The sequence below is a fragment of the Prionailurus viverrinus genome, chromosome A1 (assembly GCF_022837055.1).
Source record: "Prionailurus viverrinus isolate Anna chromosome A1, UM_Priviv_1.0, whole genome shotgun sequence".
In the NCBI taxonomy this organism is placed as follows: Eukaryota; Metazoa; Chordata; class Mammalia; order Carnivora; family Felidae; genus Prionailurus; species Prionailurus viverrinus.
The window spans coordinates 188666854-188687499 of record NC_062561.1 but is presented as its reverse complement, the minus strand read 5'-3'; the positions used below and the strand labels follow the sequence as shown (position 1 = coordinate 188687499).

General features: G+C 42.9%; 1 protein-coding gene across 1 annotated transcript in view; it reads right to left on the bottom strand.

Annotated features, from left to right (window-relative positions):
- The window catches only part of ATP10B (ATPase phospholipid transporting 10B (putative)), a 350924-nt gene that overhangs the window by 41571 nt on the left and 288707 nt on the right, over positions 1-20646 (bottom strand). Inside the window, exons 13-18 of the mRNA XM_047860005.1 lie at positions 19992-20230; positions 10024-10215; positions 7947-8547; positions 5230-5339; positions 3267-3393; positions 164-348 (exon numbers count right to left, since the gene is read on the bottom strand). Of these exons, the coding sequence (XP_047715961.1) occupies positions 164-348; positions 3267-3393; positions 5230-5339; positions 7947-8547; positions 10024-10215; positions 19992-20230 (1454 nt within the window). The remainder of the gene's footprint in view (positions 1-163; positions 349-3266; positions 3394-5229; positions 5340-7946; positions 8548-10023; positions 10216-19991; positions 20231-20646) is intronic.

Genomic DNA, 20646 nt, shown 5'->3' with positions numbered 1-20646 from the left:
GATGAGGTGGATGATTTCTGGGGACCTCTGAGCTCCAAGGTTCAGTGATATTTTAAGGGTAGGGGTGCTTCCCCTCTGTACCTAAATCCCTCCCATAACCCTATCTCTTGTTGGTCTAGGGGCTGTTCTGCACTTGGACATGTGGTCCCTACTTTGGCCTCACCTGATTTTCTGTATTAATGGAGTAAACAGTGTCAGTCTGATCTAACAATCTGCAGGAATAGGCGATATTGACTGCTGTCTCCTGCTTATCTCCAGTCAAGACCCAGAGCTGGATCCCAGCTTCCCGCAGAGCAGCAATTGTGTCTGGAACCCCTTCTTGCAGCTGGTCTTCAATCCCAGTGGCTCCTGGAGTGATCAAAGACACCAGAGCTTACATTTAGAGTGAAAAAGTAGCTGTTTAATTTCCCCAAAGCCCTATCAAGTCAGACAATGATATCTAATATCTCCAATGTTCTAGGCTGTGCTAAGCACCCAAGATATAGCAGTGAAACGGAGCTGGTCCCTCTTGCAGCTCAAAACATTATTGAAAAAGAATTTATAACTGAACTATATGAGGGGCAAAGCCCAGGATGCCAGGTGAACATATACTAGAAGACCTGAACTTCATCTAGATAGTCAGGGAAGGCCTTGCTAGGAAGTGCTATTTAAGCTCAGACCTGGAAGATAAGGCCAAAAAGTGGCAAAGGAGGAGAATTCCAGGTAGAGTGATGAGCATGTATGAAGGCTCAGAGGCCAGAGTAGACGAAGGTGAAGAAAGGGAGGCAGAATGGGGTGAAAGATGGGGCCAGGAAGGGAGGTAAGGTTTTTGGATCATGCAGAGCCTTGTCAGAGCATTAAAGGATTTGGAATTTATTTGGTAGACAAGAAAGCTATTAAAGGGAGTTAAGTTGGAGAGTGACAGGATCAGTTTTTAGTTTTAAGAAGATCATTCTAGGGAACAGAGTGGGAAGCAGGATGAGATTAGAGGTTTAGCAGAGTTGTGGAGGAGTAGCCCCTGTGGGCCTACCAGCAATGGGAGTGGAGAGAAGTAGAGAGACTGAGACCTTTGCTCTCTAACAGTTCACAGCAAAATAAGGACTCAGGTTTTTGATGATAATCTTGGAATTAAACATGCAGATTCCATAATTTTTGAATGATCTCAAGCTTTGCACCAACCCTGATGAATATATACCCAAATATCAAATAGTTACTAACTGATTAGGCAAAAATCTGTATTTAAATTGAAATTCTTTTTAGACCACAGACTAATGGCTACCCACTTCACTCTGGGCAGGAGCAAGGCATTTCATTTCTTTTAACAATCCCTAGTGACAATAGGTTGGCAAAGCAGTTACACTGGATGGATACTGAAAAGACCATTTCATAGTGTGGGACTCAGTGTAAATGCAAATGCAGTATTGGTGGCAGGGCAGATTCTTGGTGGTAAGATGAAATCTCTTCCCAGTCCCAGTCCTCTCCTTCCAAAGCCACCTTGAGGGAACAAAAATGATGACTCTATCCTGATAAGTGCCTCTTTTGTATTGCAGGCCCAGATGTGCAGGTAAACAACCCCATGATAAGTGTTGCTTCAATCCTTGTCTTTCTCTCCAAGGGTTAGCCTGGAAGGTGAGATTCTGAAGCTGATTTATACTATAGGGAGGCAGAGTGAAGGAGGAGAGAGGAAAAACACATTTATTTGTGTGAAAGAAAAAATGAAACAGAGAGGTTGTGAAAGTCTTTCTCAGCAAGGGAAGCCACCAGATCTTGACAAGCACGTTCTCTTTCATGCCGAACCAGCTGAGGAGCACCTCTCACTGACTGAAACTAGAACCCTCCCCTGAAACAAAAGCAGCCTCAGGCGGGTGAGAAAGGAGTCACATGCCCTAATGGGATGGCATTCTGTGGTCTCGTGTGGTGGATAGAGCTGTCTGGCCTGGCTACCCTCTGGTTTCTGTTAAAATAAGTTCTCATGGCCAGCTTTCAGAGGGGCTTTGGGAGGCAATAGGCAAAGGTCCCGGAGTCAAAACACAGGAACAAAAATAAGGCAGAAGGAGGTGGGGAACAAATGGTCTCCCCTTGCTTGCCACTCTTCCTGCCAAATCCTGTTGCTATATTTAGAATGTAAAGGCATCACCATCTTCTTTCAGCAACCCTGGGTCTGTCGCCTTGCACCCCTGCGTGGCTGAGAGCTTGGAGCAGTATGGTTTATACAGAAGAGAAACTAAAGCTCAGGGGGGTGGGGATTGTATATAGCACAAGGCCAAGATTTGGCCCTCATCCCCAGTTCAGCATTGCCTCCCAAGATGAAAGAAGGCTTTAGCCATGTGGCCAGTGGCAGGGTGCTGTCACATGTTGCCTTTTTCAGATCTTGCTCCTGAGCTGTGAGGTAATTAACCCTGATTAAATAAAGCTTCCTCCTTCTACCTGGGTAATGCTTTTCCTCCCACAGAAACACAATACTACAGTCTTAGCTGGTCTCCCTGCTTCTCTTCTTCCCTCAGTGTATTGATCGAACTTCCATACAGCAGCAGCCAGAGTAATTTTTGTAAAGTATGAACCTGTCCCTGCTTTTACTTCCTTCTCTCTAAACTGCTAGCATATGATTTAAGTACCTTCATAACCTGGGTCATGCTGACCTTTCCCACCTCACATCATTTCTCCCCCCAACTCTGTGGTCCAGTCATAGCAGACCTTGGAGTTTCTAGCCTCTTGGGTCTGTCTCACCTCTAGCTCTTCATTCTGTCCCCTCCCTCTGCCTGAAAATTCTTCCTCTTTGCCTGACTAGCTCCATTGCTCGGCTCAGTTCTTACCTTCCTGCACTCTCCTTGGCCCCAGTCTAGATTGTGGTCCCATACAACCAGGCACGTCTTCCAGCCCAACCCTCATCACACTCACTTGAAATTCCTTGTTGAATCATCCAGTTTCCTTGCTAGATTGAGCTCTGAGAAGATAGGGCCTGTGGCTCTTGTTCCCTAGTCCCAATGCCTAGCATGCACCTTGGCATATAGTAGGTGCTCAATAAGCATTTGAAAAAATGGAGAAGCAACCAAGCTCCTGGGTTTTGTCCAACAGAAAGTATGGGAATGCTCCTGGGCATCCTCAGGAAGTGGTGTGTGGAGTCTGGGTTGGATATTGGCACCATTTGTGCCAAATACCTGGAAGGGCACTCCAGGGAGGGTTCCTAATTGAGACACATCTGTAGCAGTGTCAGAGTCGGGCCAAGAACTCCCTTTCCAGCTTGTAGCATTTTCTTTTTAATTTAATGATGACTTATTTTTAGCTACCGAGTAAGGTGAGTTGATTCTCCAGATGTTGTGCCGTCTCCATTAGAAGCTCATCTCGGTTGTCGAGGGATGCCTCCGCCTCACACCGGAAACTGGCCCATCGTCGGAAGTCATCTTCACTTATGACCTATGGAACAAGAAGAGGCTGTTTCACAATGCTGGGTGAATACTGGCCAATTCAGATGTGCCTGGCCTGTCTGAGCTTCCCTACACAATTATTTCTCCTCAATGTTTTTTGTTTGTTTGTTTGTTTTGAATGCATGAATCAATGAAGGATTGATCCTCATGTTCCATTATCACCAAACATCCATTGAGCCCCTGCTCCTGCTATGCTCTGGGCACTGGAGGTATAGCAGTGATTAAGACAGACAAGATTCCTGGGCTTATGGGGTAGTGGAGGGTGAGAGATATTAATCCATGTAAATTATTTAAAAGAACAGATAATTTTAGGAAAATAAAGAGTGACATGATAGAATGTGACTGGATAGGGTGATAGCTGTGGGAAGAAGGATTATTTCATTTGGATTTTTAGTTTTCTTAGACAAAGTGAAGTCCGAGTTGAGATAGACTGATAAGAAGGGGTCAGTCACAGGGAGGGGCAAATGCAAGCAATGGACTTGGCTTTCTTTCTGTTCCTTGAAGACATCAGTTGAAGGATGGAGAGCCAGGTAGAGAGGTGGGAGCAATTGGAGTACCCAATAGCTGGAAGAACCAAACTAGAGGGCATCTCTTCCTCCTTTGGAGTCCACAGCACATTTATATCCCTCTGTTAGTATTACATGCATACTGTCTCTTATTACAATAAATTATTCTTTTGTCCAACATGGAATTATAAGGAAAACCAAGGGGACACAATAGGCCTTTGCTTTTGAGGAATTCACAGTCTTATTAGAGGAGGCAAAGTAGGCACAAATAATTTCAGGGGAAAATAGAAGGTGGTAAGGGTATAATTATAATCTGTGGAGTAGTAAGCACTGGTCACTGTCTCAGGCACTACACATGTGTTATTTCAGTAATCTGTATTACAACTGTTTGAGGTAGGGGGCATTAGTACTATTTTACAGATAAGAAAATCCCAAAGTCAGAGAGGTGAAGAAACTTTCCCAAGGTCACACACCAGGTAAGTGGTGAGATTGGAACTTGTGCCCAGGTAGGTCTGACTTTAAAGTGGGTGCTCTTAAACTTTGCTGCACTAAGCACCATAAAAGATGAAGAGCTCTGGGGATCTGCAGAGAAGAAACTACTTTTAGCCATCTAGCAGTGGATGTCATCATAGCTCCCCATCTGACTTTAGGTGCCTCATTAGATGTCTCTAATCTGATATTCATCTCTCTTTGCCTGCCTTCCTTGCAGGTGTTGCAAAGTCAAAGGCCTGCAGGGTGAGAGGTGGGTAAATACATGACTATAGCTGAGCCAAGGGCAATGCAACAGGGAAGGTAGGGGCTGTGACCAATTACAGAACACAGGAGAATATATCCCTCATCAAAGGGATCAGCTACTACTTGGTTCTAGCTATTAGCTGCCTTTCAAGAATGTCGACCCCATTCATCACACGCTCTACATTTATAAGAGAAATCAGAAATCTAGAATTTTATGTGATCACATAGTATCTCTTAAATTTCAAATCTAGGCAAATAATGCAAAATTTAAAAGGATACTTTGGAGGTAAAATTATAACAGTAAAAATTATTTTATGAGTAATGGGTTACCAATTATATGTATAAATAATGAAAAATGGGGAACAACAAAGCCATGCTAATATGGAATCTTGCCATCCAGAGTTTTGTCCCAGCATAATTATAAAAATCCTTGGTCTTTGTAGTGAGTCAGAATTTAGAATGTTTGAAATAGCTAATTTTGAAAATATTAAAACAACCACTATTAAGGGCTTTCTAAAATGGAATAGAAATGACCAACTCAGTGTTGAGACCTTAAAGCTACTAAAGGAGAAATTTATTTTTACCTTTTTGGCGATGCACAGTGTTCGAAGGCCATCTCTTGCATACAAGTCTAGGTGCTTCTGGGTCCTGGCTTGGATTTTCCTCACCTTCTTTTCCATATCAGAATCAGTTGCTGTAAAATAGTCATTGTCCTCCATGAGTGAGGAGGAATCCCCTTATAACCCACCCCAGAAACATAGAAGATCTCTCTTGGCTGTCAGGAAGTCCCAAAAGGTGGTGACTCCAGGAGTCTTTAAATTCTCTGCCTTCTGTATCTGACCAAAAAGGCCTAGCTGAGAAAAGTTCTATCTAGGGAAGGTAGGTCATTTTAGGTATTGTTCCCAAACACTTGTTTGCATTAGAATCACCTGGGAACTGGGGCGCCTGGGTGGCGCAGTCGGTTAAGCGTCCGACTTCAGCCAGGTCACGATCTCGCTGTCCGTGAGTTCGAGCCCCGCGTCGGGCTCTGGGCTGATGGCTCAGAGCCTGGAGCCTGTTTCCGATTCTGTGTCTCCCTCTCTCTCTGCCCCTACCCCGTTCATGCTCTGTCTCTCTCTGTCCCAAAAATAAATAAACGTTGAAAAAAAAATTAAAAAAAAAAAAAAGAATCACCTGGGAACTTAAACAAATAATAGAGATTCCCAGGTCCAGTTGAAGTCCTTCTGAATCAGGGGATGGACCAGAAGTCTGAATCTTTGTTATTACCTCAGGTGTTTTCCAGGTAGCCAGTTTATCCCTGGATAAACTGTTTGCTAAGTCTTAGACATATCATCCATCATCCCCTGTGTCATCTATTTCAGTCTTTATATCAAGTTAGATCCCAAGACAGCCACAGATCTGAATCTCATTGTTAAGTTCTTCACCACATAGGGGGGTGTTTTTCTGAGTTAGGCTTTCTTTCTATAATAGGAAATGGCCTTAGAAAAAATATTTTTTGCATTTCCTTTAACTCTAGTATAAAAATATTTCATTGTGTTGCTCAAAGTCCCCTTTAGGAAGTCTTACATGTTTCTTTCAGAAGAAATTTATCTTTTTCTCCTGCAATTAACAGTACTTTTATCTATCAGATAAAAATAATTTTTCAGCCTGGGTTGGTGGGTATGGGGCAAGATTGATGCCATCACCACCTCCTTTATCTAAGATGTCACAGACATCACTAATCAGGTGCAGCACTGTGTAAAAGTCAGCTGGGAGAAAGCTTCAGAATCCTTCTTTACCAGGGCTGGATTGCAATCTTTGGAGGCCAGAAGTAGCAAGCAGATTTTATGTACCTCATCTACTCCCTTCATATAATGCAAAATTAAACATACAATTCTTTACGGTAAAATAATTATAAGGAAATCCAACAAATCTCTGATTTTTCCCATGGTATTATTCCAAGGATATTTTATGCAATATAAAAATCCTTTTAAAGATTATCTTCTCATTTTTCAGGTTCTACTTTTCCCCTAGTGCCTGAAGCACAATCTTTGTGCCTATTGAGCACTACTGTCTTATTGAGCACTATCTACAATATTTTATTTTCAAAGACATTAGCTCCCCAAGATGAAACCCTTTTGCCTTCTACCTGTGTGCCCTGGAGTGTTCACTTTTTTTTCTCAGGCTACTAGGAACCTCAGGGTCAAGTTGAATGTTCAAACACTGTAAATATATTACATCTCGGGTTATTTTCTTCCCTGCTTTTCAAAGCTTTGACTCTCAGTTTTAATAGTAATATTGTGTATGTGTCTTTTATTGGAAGGCTCTCTAATCTATTTTTGAATCAGGTGAGGGACAAATAAAAAAAATATCTCCAGGGCAGCTTGGATGGCTGTTGCCCAGGGATAGAGTGCCGTGGTTCCCTTGACTCAGGAACACTGAATTCACTTGTCTGCCAGAGTCTGGGGATGAAGAGACCTAATTAGCTCTCTTCCCATTCTAAATACTCATCAATCCCCATGAACCTCTTGGCTTTAATCCATAGCTGATAATGCAGGAGGCACAGGGCTGCCTGGGCAATTCTAAAGCTTGGCTGGAATCTACTATCCTGGGAGAATCACAGCCCCATAACTGTCTTCTTCTTGTTAGCAATCAGGAAGCGGCTGCACACTAATTCATGCTGCTTCAAAATTGGACACTGATATGTAGGGACTTTGGAACATTTCTCTGGCTTGGAGCAAGTTTATGAAAATCCATTTGGGGGAGGCTGGGGAAAAGGATGATAAAGGGGGACACCTGAGGCTTCCCAGAGAGAACTGAGCCTGGTGCAGAATTCTGGTGGCATAGAAAGAACTCTGAACTGAGATTCAATATACCTAGGCCTAGGATTTACCACTGGTTAGCTGTGCCACCTCTATTAAGTCACTTCCTTCTCTGGGTTCAGCTGGCTTCTCTCCACAAGTAAGAGGACCACAGTGTGTTCTAGGTTATGTTAATGAGTGTCCTGGTAGAAAAACAATTGTGTGTGGATAATCCATGTTTAAAAAATGAGTTTGGAAAACAAGAAACTGGGATAAATAAAGAAGTTTCTTCAGTATAAGACCATAATAAGCTCATGAGCACTGTAATAATCCAGGGTGAGGAGATGCAGAATGCAGCATGATTTAAGAGAACTCCTTTGAAGAAAGCATCGTGTGGCCTCTGTTCCAGCTGGGACCTGCTGGACTAAATGACACTATAACTCCAGCTCCTCATTACTGTTCCATACTGCCTCCCAAACCAAGGACCCCCCTTCCTGGAGCCCTGGTGAGGTGGGACTCACCGCAGGCCGGGTCTTCCAGCAGGTCCATGATAACTGAGTCTGCGCCTTTGGTGTAGACGATGATCTCACCCGTCAGTGGGTGCCTCACAACCACAGACATTCTTTTCCTGACAGAGTCAAAGCCCAGGGTGCAGAGGACATCGAAGGTGAGGCAGGTGCCCTGGGGCAAGCGCACGGTCACCTGCTCTGGTGTCCGGGACACCAGAGTGAAGCTGTAGGCATGGGCGGCATGCACCAGGGCTGCCTCATCAGGGCTCTCAGCCTCATAACAGAGCTCAGTGCTGGCCAGGCCTAGAGCTGGGGCCTCCAGCACCTCTTCCAAGGAAGCGTCTAATCCAGACCCCTGGATGTCAACCTGGTCCCATGTGCTGCTCCTATAGCCACCATCAGTGGAGTTACCTCCACTGCACACAGACACATCATCCGTCTCTTCTGAATCTGGGGTTGGAATGTTGGCCCCCAAACTCTCTCCCAGGTCGGTGTCAGAGGGCACAGTGGATGAGAATGACTGGCTAAGGTTCAAAAGCTTCAGTCTGTGGAACAGTTGTTGAATCTTCTCCAGGGACGTCCCCAGAGCCTTGGCAGAGGGTGGCATGGTGACCTTGTGGTAAAAGGAGGGAAGTGGAACATTAACTCTCAGTGTTGGAAAAAAAAATATCAAGCTGTTTTATGGTGGAAGAGGAAGGTCATTTTACAATAAATGGATTATTTGGGGCTTTAGGGATTACAGGCAAGTCTCACCTCTGTGAGCCTCAGTTTACCTACCTACAGCATGAGAAGATTAGGCCAGATATTTCTTTCCAGCCTTGACATTCTAGGGATTGATAATACTCAATTTTACAATCCTGCTTTGGTCATGGACAAAGGAAAGAAAAGGAGACAAAAGCCAGACCCATAGTAAAAGTTTACATTCTCCGGGCCTTTTCCATGACTTTGTCTGCTTTATCCTTGCATGCAGTATCTTATCTCGCCTTCCCCAGCAATTCTAGCAGATGCCATGTAATCCTAACTTCTAGATGAGGAAACTGAGGCACAGAGAGGTTCAATAAATTGGCTATGACCACCTAGAGTGTAGTAGTAGAGCTGGACTAAAATCTGGGTGTTTCTGGCTCCAGAGATTGGACTCCTGAGTTACCTGTCAGCTAACATCTCCCCATTAACTTGAAAATTGGGAGTTGGATGCTATCCTTCCCAATATGTACTTCTTCCTTTCTTGAAAATAGAGTTAATTTCTCAGCAAACATTTCCTGCCTTCCAAATCTCCCTAAAAACTTTTGATAACTTGGTGACTTTTTAGTGGCTGAATGGGATCTAAGTGTAATATGGGAGGCTTTGGTTTGGTACCTGGGTGAACCCTCTTTTTCTTGATTTCATTAGCCACAAGTTAAAACACTCAATTATTCTCTTCAGTCACTCATAAGAGAGCTTGGGTGAGAGTCTGTGGATAATTGAAGATCAATCTATCTTTAGTGCTGAAAAAATAATTCAGAGTATAAACTTCTATAAATGGCCATACAGCTGCATTATCTCAAAATTGGCAGAACTTCACCCATGGTTTTTATTATTATTATTATTATTATTTGCCCTCACATAAAAACAGAGACCGGTATAATGTGATATTATTATGTAGCTGTACAGAGGGTTCTGCTGTGTAGTACCCATACATCCTTTGTGAAGTTGTCCAAGCTCTCTAAACCACTGTTTCTTCACTTGTGAAATGCAAGGACATAGCTCACAGGGTTGTTGGGTTGTGAGGCTTAAATGATAATGCAGGTGATGTGTTTGGCATGGGGACTGACACACAGCACTGCTTAGTAAATATTAACTCTTAATATCTACCCTACACACAGATAGATACAAAGTTTAAAAGCTACATAGAAAGCTCATCTATAACTTATTCCATTTCTTTTAAAAAATGAAGAAACTGAGGCCCAGAAAAAAAAAATCTGTTCAAGGTCCCACAGTGGTGAAATGGTGATGCTGTGACTAGGATCCAAGTATCTTGTCTCTCTATTCAGAGCTTCACCCCTTGTCCCATCTCCCATCCATCCCACCACCCACTATCGGTGGTCCTTACTCTCTGCCTGGTCTCAGTGGTTGTAGAGACCATGACGGAGTTGCAGATGGTTAGGGCGAGGAAGAAGTCAGCAATGGAGGAGGTGGTGGAGAGAGAAGGCTTGGCTGGTTTTGTGTCTGACAAGGTCTCCAGCCACAGAGCAGCATCTTGTACTTTGGCCAGTAGATTTTTGTCTGGAGTCACATCTTTTTCCTGAGAAAGAAAGGCCTGGATGAGAATATTTCATGAAGGGATTGGGAAGGAAGACCCCCTCTGGAAGATTCTTTGTACACCTGCAGAAAGGATAATACAGTCTTCTTGAAAGTCCTGCCTCCAGCACATCTCTTCCTCCCACAGGCCTGGTCAATGCATTCTTATGTGACTCCTCCCTTTCCCCCAACCTGACATGTCGCATACTCATTGGTTATAGACTCTGGCAGCCCTTCCCTCACTGTGGCTCCCCACTTTCACTGCTGATGCTTTCAGCCAGACTCAGACCTCTAGCCCTCAAATCTAGATTCCTGCATCAGCCTCTAAAGTAATTTCTTCCTCTTACCTCTTTTCTTTCTAACCCTTCATATGTGTTATCCATGCGTCTTCCTAAAACATCCTTTCCCTCAAGGTATTTTTGAGCTTGAAAACTTTCAGGAGATCTTCATTGTTAGCACAATCAATTCAGTCTGGCATCTAAATGCTTTCACAGTCTGCATTTCTACTCTTTACTTCCACCGCTTCTCAATGTAGGCCCTCAGCTCAGCCTGTTGGTTTGTTTGCTGCGTCCTGGATATGTACTCCCTTTTTATGCCTCTGATCATACCTTGCTTGAAAAGACCTCTCCTGCCTACCAAAATGCTACCTAGACTTCAGGATCCATGAGAAATGTTCATATGTTCATGAGATCTTATCCAGCCCACAATGAGTTCTCGGTCTTCTGAGCCACAATAGTGTGTTCTTGAACTCAGAATCTCCATGGGAGTCAGGCAGGTAAGGTGGATGAGGGAAGTTGCCCAGGTACAGATGAGGACACTGTGGGATGGCGGGGGCTGTGAGACCTGGCAAGTGCTACCCTGTGTGAAAGGTGGCAACTGTTCTGCTAGTGAAATGCTCTGGTGCTAGTCCAGTTTGCCAAATCTATTGATTTTTCAGGATAAAGAGAGATGATGTGACAACTCCTGTTTTTTGAAAAGAAAAATCTGTGGGCAGGATCTGACTCATGGATTTCCAATTTTTCACATCCTTGTAGAAGCTGCCAGTTGTATCATCCCTTTGGAATTCACCACATATTGACCTATATTTTAAATTTAATTTTTTTATATCCATATTGAATCTCTCTCAGAGATAGAGAATGCATTTTACACAAAGTTGTACATTCTAGAGCCCCAACTATTGCTTTGTTTGAAGCAGAAGTTCAACAAACACAGGCTCTTAACAGATAGGACAAAAGCCACCATGCAAAGAAATTGCCACACAAAACCATTTATATCAGTGTTAATAGTTCATAGGTTAATTAAAGTTTAGAAGAAAGAGAGTTAATGGTTGAAAATGGTGGACTGAAGAAATCTTGATTAATTTATGCAGGGTAAGACTGAGTGCCAATGAGCTAACAGATTTCACAAATAAGAACCCAGGTTGAGATTAAAAAAAAAAAAATGAAACAAAACCCTGTGGATAAAGAGTCCTCAGACTGTGTCTTCTCTGATTACCAAATACAATGATTTCAAAAGTCAGATTCTATCCTCCCTGGGGTTGCTGGCACAGGTGAGCCACAGGAGAGGAAACCCAGACACACAGGGAGATACTTGATGCCTGCAGAGATGAGAGTTGGGCTTTCCAATAGCACAGGGAGGTGAAAAGAAATGGACGGGAGCAGAGAGTTCTAGCTTTCATTTGGAGTGCTCTCTAAGAGTCAACACTGTACCTCCTCTTGTTCATACCCTCTTAAGACAACAACCAGAAAAAAGTACTTCTTATTAAAAGGAAGAGTGCTAGTAAGACTGAAACAAATCTGCATTTCTTCTCATTGCCTTGTGATAAGCAGTGGTGAACGATCCACACCATATGGTGTCACTATTTTCAGAAAGCCAAGGAAGGGAGCATGTATCATCCAACCTCTCAGCCTTTGAATGCCATCTTCCTAGCAATATTTCACACTGATAAAGCTCTTCCTACTTTTCCAAGCAATGTCATTTATGTGACCTCACCAGCTTCTCACAGTCCCAGTTGAGATGAAATGAGTCTCAACTTAATTGAAACCGAGAAAGATGGCTGACATGACCAATATCACTCAGTGAGTCAGCAGAAAGCCAGAATCAGATGTCAGACCCTTTAACTGAGTCCTTTCCATGGTCATGGTAAAGTTGACTTGTTCCCTTACTAATGCTCTTAATGCTCCCTGGCAGACTCCCCTCACCAGATTCCAGGCTCCATCTACTGCCTGTCATCAGTGTACAATCATCACTCAAGGAGCTCTGAGCTCATTTCTCAAAGTAGTAATGATAGTTCCTATTCATATAGTGCTTCTTACATTCTGTGTACATCCATTATTTCATTGCATCTCCACAGCAACATTATCTGTTGAGTACTATTATCCTCCTGGTTATCTGTGTATCAGATGAGGAAACTGCTATCCAGGGAGATTAAGTGTTTTTCCTAAGGTCACACAGTAAGTAGGCGAGACTCCTTCACTTAATTTGAGATAGTCCAACTAGAATTCATGCTCTTAACCTTTGTGCCAGACAAGGTCCCCCACAAGAAGAAAGTAGCCTCTGATACTTGCTGACAGCCAGCATCTTTAGTGTTTGGCATCCCATGCACAACTAACAGGTTTATATATCCAGTCCTTAAGGCTCATCAGATAGTATTTGAGATTATAAAAGATATTATGGGAGTCTCCTTTTTTTTTTTTTTTTTTTAGAAAATAGACTTCATTTGGGGGGTATACATGATGGGATGCTTAATTTTTTATTAAAATTTTTTTTAATGTCTATTTTTGAGAGAGACAGAGAGACAGATAGAGACAGAATATGAGCATGTGAGGGCAGAGAGAGAGGGAGACACAGAATCTGAAGCAGGCTCCAGGTTCTGAGCTGTTAGCACAGAGCCCAACATGGGGCTTAAGCCCAGGAATGGTAAGATCATGACCTGAACTGAAGTTGGACGCTAAACTGACTGAGCCACCCAGGTGCCCCAATTGGATGCTTAAAAACCCCTTTTATTTATTCTGAGAGAGAGAGGGAATGAGAGAGAGAGAAAGAGGCAGAGTCCCTCTTAGAGGGGCTGAGCAGGAGAGGGAGAGACTCCTAGCACAGGCTCTGTGCTAATTGCACGAGACAGACATGGGGCTCCATCTTATTAACCATGAGATCATGACAAGAGCTGGCACTCAACCAACTGAGCCACACAGGCACCCCACAAATGGGATGCTTTTAACCTTTACCACAGATGCCCAGAGTTGCAAACAAGGTTGGATGTCACCAAAACCAAATCTTTCATTTTCCTGATGACAAAATTGAATGGCAGAGAGAAGGGAGGTGAACTACTCAAGACTTCACAATGAATTAGGGTCAGAACTAGGGCAGCTTTCATACCACCTGACTCCCAACCTCTGACAACACACTGCTTTGCTCTAAGCTATGTATTACGTCTTTCCAAATGGTGACACAGTTAAAATGATTTAGGGTTATTTATTGCATGTCCATTTACCCTTTAGTATATGAGTGCCATGAGGGCAGAGGCAATCTGTGATATGTCCCCAGTGCCTGGCAGACTGCAGGCATTCAAACTTCTGTTGACAGACTCCTATCTAGGACACCACACTACCCCACCACTGATTAACTCATGGGATCTCTTTGTTAAAATACTTCTTTAGTATATTTCCTTCTAATCATAAAGCAATGCATTAAAAAAAAATCTCTGCAAAGGGCCTACTTCTCTCTGGGAATGGCAGCAAGCCCAGCCTGCAGGTGTCAGCCGCAGTGTCAGTTAAGCTTTATCCAGTCACCACAGACTGTTTTCATGGGGCAAGGTTCTTCATGATTCTTCTTGCCCACAGCCCATTGGTTTCCTGTCTGGCTCATTAACATTTAGGAACTTGGCACTTAGGATACTTAGAGAAAGCTGTGCCCGCACCCACCTCTGGGCCCTTTGGCTAGTCTATTTCTCTGAAGGAAAAGAAATAAAATTGTGGGTTACCAGTTCTTCAGATTAGAGCTTTGTGGCAGTCAGGTACCCAACTGGTTAGATTTCTTTCTATTGCAGCACATGTAAAGCTCATACAAACCTTTGATGAAGGCGATCTCAGGCCTCACACTATACCCTCAAAGATCCTTTGATTACATTAGATTATCATTAGATTACATTTATTGACAATTTACAACAAAGTCAGGTGCTTTGCTAAGTGTGTTTATCTACATCATTTACTCATCACGACAGCATTGAAATAGCTAGTATTATTCTCCCATTTTAATTATGAGGTAAATGAGGCTCATTGAATTTAAGTAACTTGTTCAAGGTCACAAAATCAAGAAAAAGGCTGGGTCTTGAATCCAGTTCTGCCTCCTGATGCCAAAAGCTGAACCCTTAAACATGATGCCAGAACTTTCCAAACTTTAACATGCACACAAATCAACTGGGCATCTTGTTTATACTCAGATGCTTAAACTCAGATGCTGATTCAGTGGGTCAGGAGTGGAGCCTGAGCATCTGCATTTCTATAAGCTCCCAAATATGCTCATGCTGCTGGTCTGAGGACCACAGTTTGAGTGGTGAGGATTTATATGGACACTGTATACTACATGACTGGGGTATATTCCACATTGAAGGCTGGGAAAAGGAGGCCAACTTCTAATCTACTCTCTTCTCAGTTTTATTTTTTATTTATTTATAAAATTTTTAAATTGTATTTAAATCCAAGTTAGTTAACACAGAGTGTAATAATGATTTCAGGTCTCTTCTCAGTTTTAATGATAACTTACTCAAGTTCACATGGATGACTATCATACATTGGGTGCCCATAGCCCCTCTGTACCCATACACTCAGCACCAAGAGCAGTTTTCTGTAGGCACTGGTGTTCTTCTAACCTCTCTACTAGGCTGCAACTTCTATATATTTTTGGTGAGTGTCTAACCTGGTACAACCTCTTGGGAAGTATCAATCAAAATAAAAAAGGTGGGGCGCCTGGGTGGCGCAGTCGGTTAAGCGTCCGACTTCAGCCAGGTCACGATCTCGCGGTCCGTGAGTTTGAGCCCCGCGTCAGGCTCTGGGCTGATGGCTCAGAGCCTGGAGCCTGTTTCCGATTCTGTGTCTCCCTCTCTCTCTGCCCCTCCCCCGTTCATGCTCTGTCTCTCTCTGTCCCCAAAATAAATAAACGTTGAAAAAAAAATTAAAAAAAATAAAAATAAAAAAGGTATACACAGTTTAACAATTATGCTAGAAGAATGAATACTATAGAAAAATATACATGTGTAAGCAATGGCTCAACCATCCAACAAATTCTAATGCCATTAATAAAAAGATGAGGCAGATCTCCATAATGTCTGTCTACAGATATGAAATATTCCCTCAGATTCACTAAGTAAAATGACAAAGTCCAAATCAATGTGTAGGGGATGCTCCTATGTGCAGTAAAGGATGTGCTCATGTGTATACCACACTTGTATGCTTCTATATAGGTGAAACACCTCTGGGTCATACATGAGAAACTGAAAATAATGGTTGCTGCTAGGGTTGTGGGGAACATAGAAGAGAGGGAGACTTACTTTTTACCTTTTGAAGTTTAGTTACTTTCCACTACTTACTTAACCATGTGGTTATATCACTATCGTGGAAACAAACTTACCTGTTGCTGGGAAGCTGGAGGCTCAGATATGTTTTAGGGGAGTGATGTTTTTGCCCAGGTTGAGGTTGTGGCCTAGAGGATACTGCCTTCCATTCAAGAACCGAGAGAACCCAATGTTAACAAATATTTGCTTAAATAGAAGCATGTTGATTGTTAAGGTAAGCTTTGTCCAAAAGGGACATAACCCCAAGGAAAGAAATTAAGTGGGTGAGCAAGAAGGGAGTTTTCTAGATATTGCAAGACCCCACCCTTTGTGAACAGGGTCACTGCAATTGTGTGCTGCCCTTTGGGACCCTTTGGGAAGTTAAGGTAGGCCCAGCTGAGATAGGCTTCATCTGTTCCTGCCCTGTGTGGTCATATTACTTCCAAAAAGATTTTGTGTGCTTGGCTAATTAAATCAGGACTCTTACCTAACTTTAAAGTGGGAGTGTGTATCTGTGGGCTGTCCCTGCCAGTCTGGAAAGAAAGGAAGGAAAACCAAGTTAAGGAAAGGAGGCAGAGGGCCAAAGACACCTCCTTTACCTTTCTCAATTATGTTCTTTCCAGACAGGAGAAGTCAGGCCCACGGAAGGAAATTGTGGTGCCATCTGGAGGAGCCTAAGCAGCCTCAGTGCAAATTTTATGATTAGGAAGATATTTTTTGGTCTGATGGTTCTGGAAAACCTTTTGCAAGTGGCACTTTTAAACAAAGACTCTCTGCTCAAAGCTTGGCTTCTTATACACGGCGGGGGGGGGGGGATTTCATTTTCCATCTGCCAGTACTCTTAAACATTGGCTCAGAAATCACCACTTTCCTAAGTATATTATCCCCACCCTAAAGCCACAGATTTTATAGCAGCCAATTAGGCAGCAATAACTGATGCTTCCTTGTTCTTTGTAGTAAAAGAAAAAAAGCCATCTTCTGTTGCTGTTCGCCTTGATGCTCATTTTATTTGGGGTTTAGGGCAAATTTCCAAGAAAACCAACAACTGGTTTCTTTAGAATGTGGAAGGGTGCTTGCACTGCCAGGATTTGGCATCATGGAGGTTTCAGAGCAAGTTCTGACTAATTTACAAAGGGAAGATAAAGACCTGGTGGTGCCTGGAGAGTATTACCCTACCAGACCGGATGCCAGATGGGCGGGTGGAAGAGGAAGCAAGCTCAGAGAGCCTGCCAAGATTGGGTGGGGGCAGGAGCCAGGAGGTCCACTTGGGGCTGCCACAGATATTCTCTATAGGCTAATTCAAGGATCTGCCACTCCAGCCACAGATATTTTATGGATTAGCATCAGAGTCCTTTAAGGAAGCATGAATCATCCCGTTCAGCCAATGCCTCCCAAGCCATAGAACATACCCAACTGAGCCAAATGAAGATTATTTCCTAGCGGGGCAATGCTATGCTTAGAGAGGTTCTCAACCTTGGTTGCTCACTAGAATCATCAGAAATTAAAAAAATATGAATGTTCAGGCCCTATTCTAGACCAATATACCAGAATTTCAGGGGAGAGAGCTTGACATTGCATTTTATGAAAGCTCCCATCTCCCACTCCATATCATCAGATACAAACATTTGTGCAAGGAAGACAGATTTCCTTGAGAAAGATTTAGAAGTTTAAGACTTCTAGGGGCGCCTGGGTGGCGCAGTCGGTTAAGCGTCCAACTTCAGCCAGGTCACGATCTCGCGGTCCGTGAGTTCGAGCCCCGCGTCAGGCTCTGGGCTGATGGCTCAGAGCCTGGAGCCTGTTTCCGATTCTGTGTCTCCCTCTCTCTCTGCCCCTCCCCCATTCATGCTCTGTCTCTCTCTGTCCCAAAAATAAATAAACGTTGAAAAAAAATTAAAAAAAAAAAAGACTTCTATTAGTTATCTATCTAGAACCTATAATTTTAAGAGTTATGTCCTCAAAATAAAGTAATGAGACAGAACAATACCCCTTTTTAAAGATGGGGACATTGAGGTTCTAGCTCAGTAAGTTGACCAAAGTCACATTATAGATGATGGAGCTGAGATGAAAACCTGGGACATTTGACCCCAAATGTGCTAATTTATAGCTAGAAGGAACCTTGCAGGGCATCATAAACATCATGTGATTTAACTTTTAGGACAGCCAGTGATGATTGTAGGCCTTAATGATAGGTCCTAAATAAAAGTCGCACTGGCTGGCTAAGGGCTGCACTTTTTCTGGGTGACTAAGATTTGTCAGGTCGAACAAGGGGCAGTGAATCTGTGTGTTCCAACTGAGATCTACAAAGGAAATCTTCCTGCTTCTGCCCATGTGTCCTGGGGCAGACATTCTCAGGCACATGGGATGCCCATGGTGCTTAGAACTGGAAGGTGCCAAAAGGCACAAGTAGTGCAAGACTTAGAACATGTGCCTGATGAGAATTCACTAAATTCATTGCTCAAATATTTAGGTAATGAGCTGGGGAAGAGCATTTCATTCAGAGGGGTCAGAATTAAATCAAAGAAGGAAAAGATGCAACATGCATGCCCTGTTATCTCACCTGAGAAAAGAAAAAAGAAAAAATCTTTCCAAAGGCATCCATGGATCATTCCTCTTGTATGTTTATGAGCATCATAGGCCTTAACACCTGGCTCATGTTTTATCCTTGTTAATGTTGCATTTGTTGGGCAAGACAGTACATAAGAGTTAACTGTACTCACCTGAAGTTAGATAAGTTCTAACCCAGAACACACAGATTCACAGCATTACTTTGTCATGATCAGAAAACACAGTCCTGGATTATGAAAACCAGGTAGCAATATGGAAGACACTTTTGATACTTTTGATATCATATCAGATTAAAAAAAAAACCGAGAACCTTTAATTTATAGGTATTATGACTGCAAAAATGTTACATATATGTAGTTATGTGTGTATTAATGGAGAAAATAAAAATTGGAAGGAAATTCATAATGAGGATAATTTTGAAATTATGAGGATAATTTTCTAATAATGATATAATAGCACTTCAGTCCTTCTTGTAATATGTGTGTTTTTTTCAAGATAGCTGGGGCTCCCTGTGGTCTTTTCTGTAAGTGCAGAAGATTCTAGATGGTGTGTTTCCTAGAGAAAGAACATGATATGGAGGGAAGTAAAATGGAACAGAAGTCAGAAAGCCCTAGTTCTGGCCTTGCCTTTGAGGGAATGCTGTGTAATCTTGGGGAAGAAACTCAATTTCTTTACATGCTACCTGGATTTTTAGTGATAGCTATATCATTGGATCACACGTGAAAGAACCATATACAAAAACTCCAGACCAGAGTTAAATCCCCACAGGGTCCAGGCAATTAATTTAAGGGAATGAAATGTGCTGGTTGATTTTGATATAGAAGTTCTTTGCTTTAAGACTCTTTTTGATTATCACAAAAAAAGTACATTCTTCATTTTTGAAACCTGCAAGCCTTAAGGCCCGTCTTTTGTTTCTCTACTTTATAGAAACATAGCATGACAACTGCTTCTTTTTTCTTGAACTGTATTTTGGAAACACATGTATCATGGACACACTCCTGGCCTTCAGTTTAGTGATGGGGGTAAACAGAGAAGGGGGATAGTCTGTGTTGAACAGAAGCCCACCTGCTTCTAAGGAGCATGTCTAAGGAGCATCAACTTCGTCATTCAGGCCAATTATCACCACAAGGAAATACTGGCTTAGTGTCAAGAAATTTTCCAATTCCTTTTTTAAAAGAGAAGCCAGAGGATCACCTGGGTGGCTCAGTCGGTTATACGTCTGACTTTGGCTCAGGTCATGATCTCACGGTTTGTGGGTTCGAGCTCCACGTTGGGCTCTGTGCTGACAGCTTGGAGCCTGGAGCCTGCTTCAAATTTTGTCTCCCTCTCTCTCTGCCCCCGCCCCCCACTCGCACTCTGTCTCTGTCTCTCTGTCTCTGTCTCTCTCAAAGTAATAAACATTAATTTTTTTTAAATAAAAAAGTCAGAAATCTATATGTTTATGTGACATCTCCCAATTTCTAAACACTAAACATTTAAAATGAATGAGAGTTGTATTTGCCCAACAAAACACAAATGCAGATTGCATATAAGACTTAAAGGGCTGCCATTTTAAGAGGTCTTTAAGGCTTATACGGTCTTTTCTCTTTCACACCCCAGAGTCCTCTCCCATCTATCTGCAACAGAAGCCACTGAAACTCTAAGAGAAAAAGACAGGGACTTACTAGGGAGCTGCTGAAGGCCACAGGAGGCTGTGAGCTTTCACAGTGCCCCACAGACCTTTGTCGGGAGTGACCCTGGATAGGTACCCGGGCACTGTGGCACCTCCTCAGAGGCTGGGCTCGTCCTTGGCCTCCCACTGTTGCTGGGCGCTGAGACCATCGGGCTGGGAAGGATAGGCACTTGTATTGGGTCCACTCTTCACTGTCTGAGTCCAGCTCCTTTGGGGTCTCCAGTCGTTTGGCTGCAAGAAAGGAGTCCTGTTATTGCACCAGTCCACCTTGGCCAAGTCACAGGTGGGGGAATCCCAGACATTGGGGGGGAGGGGAGCAAAGTGCACAGGATAAGAGCACTCTGCTGCCCTGGAGCATGGGCAGCTGGACTACCTTGACCGGAGAGGGAAGGGTGCAACTAAATTGCACAGATTTAAATCCGACTCTACTACTTCCTAGCTAGGTGACTGAGCTTTGACTAAACCTGTGCCTCTATTTCCTCAATTAAGGCTTTTAAAAAAATACCTATCATAGGGTTATTTTGAAGACTTAATGAAATAATGTGTCCAAGTGATCAGAATACTCTAAGTACTGGTAATGGTAGTTGTTATTATTATTAAAAAGAGATCAGAAGCTCCCATGTAAATGGTTACCAACATGGCAAAGG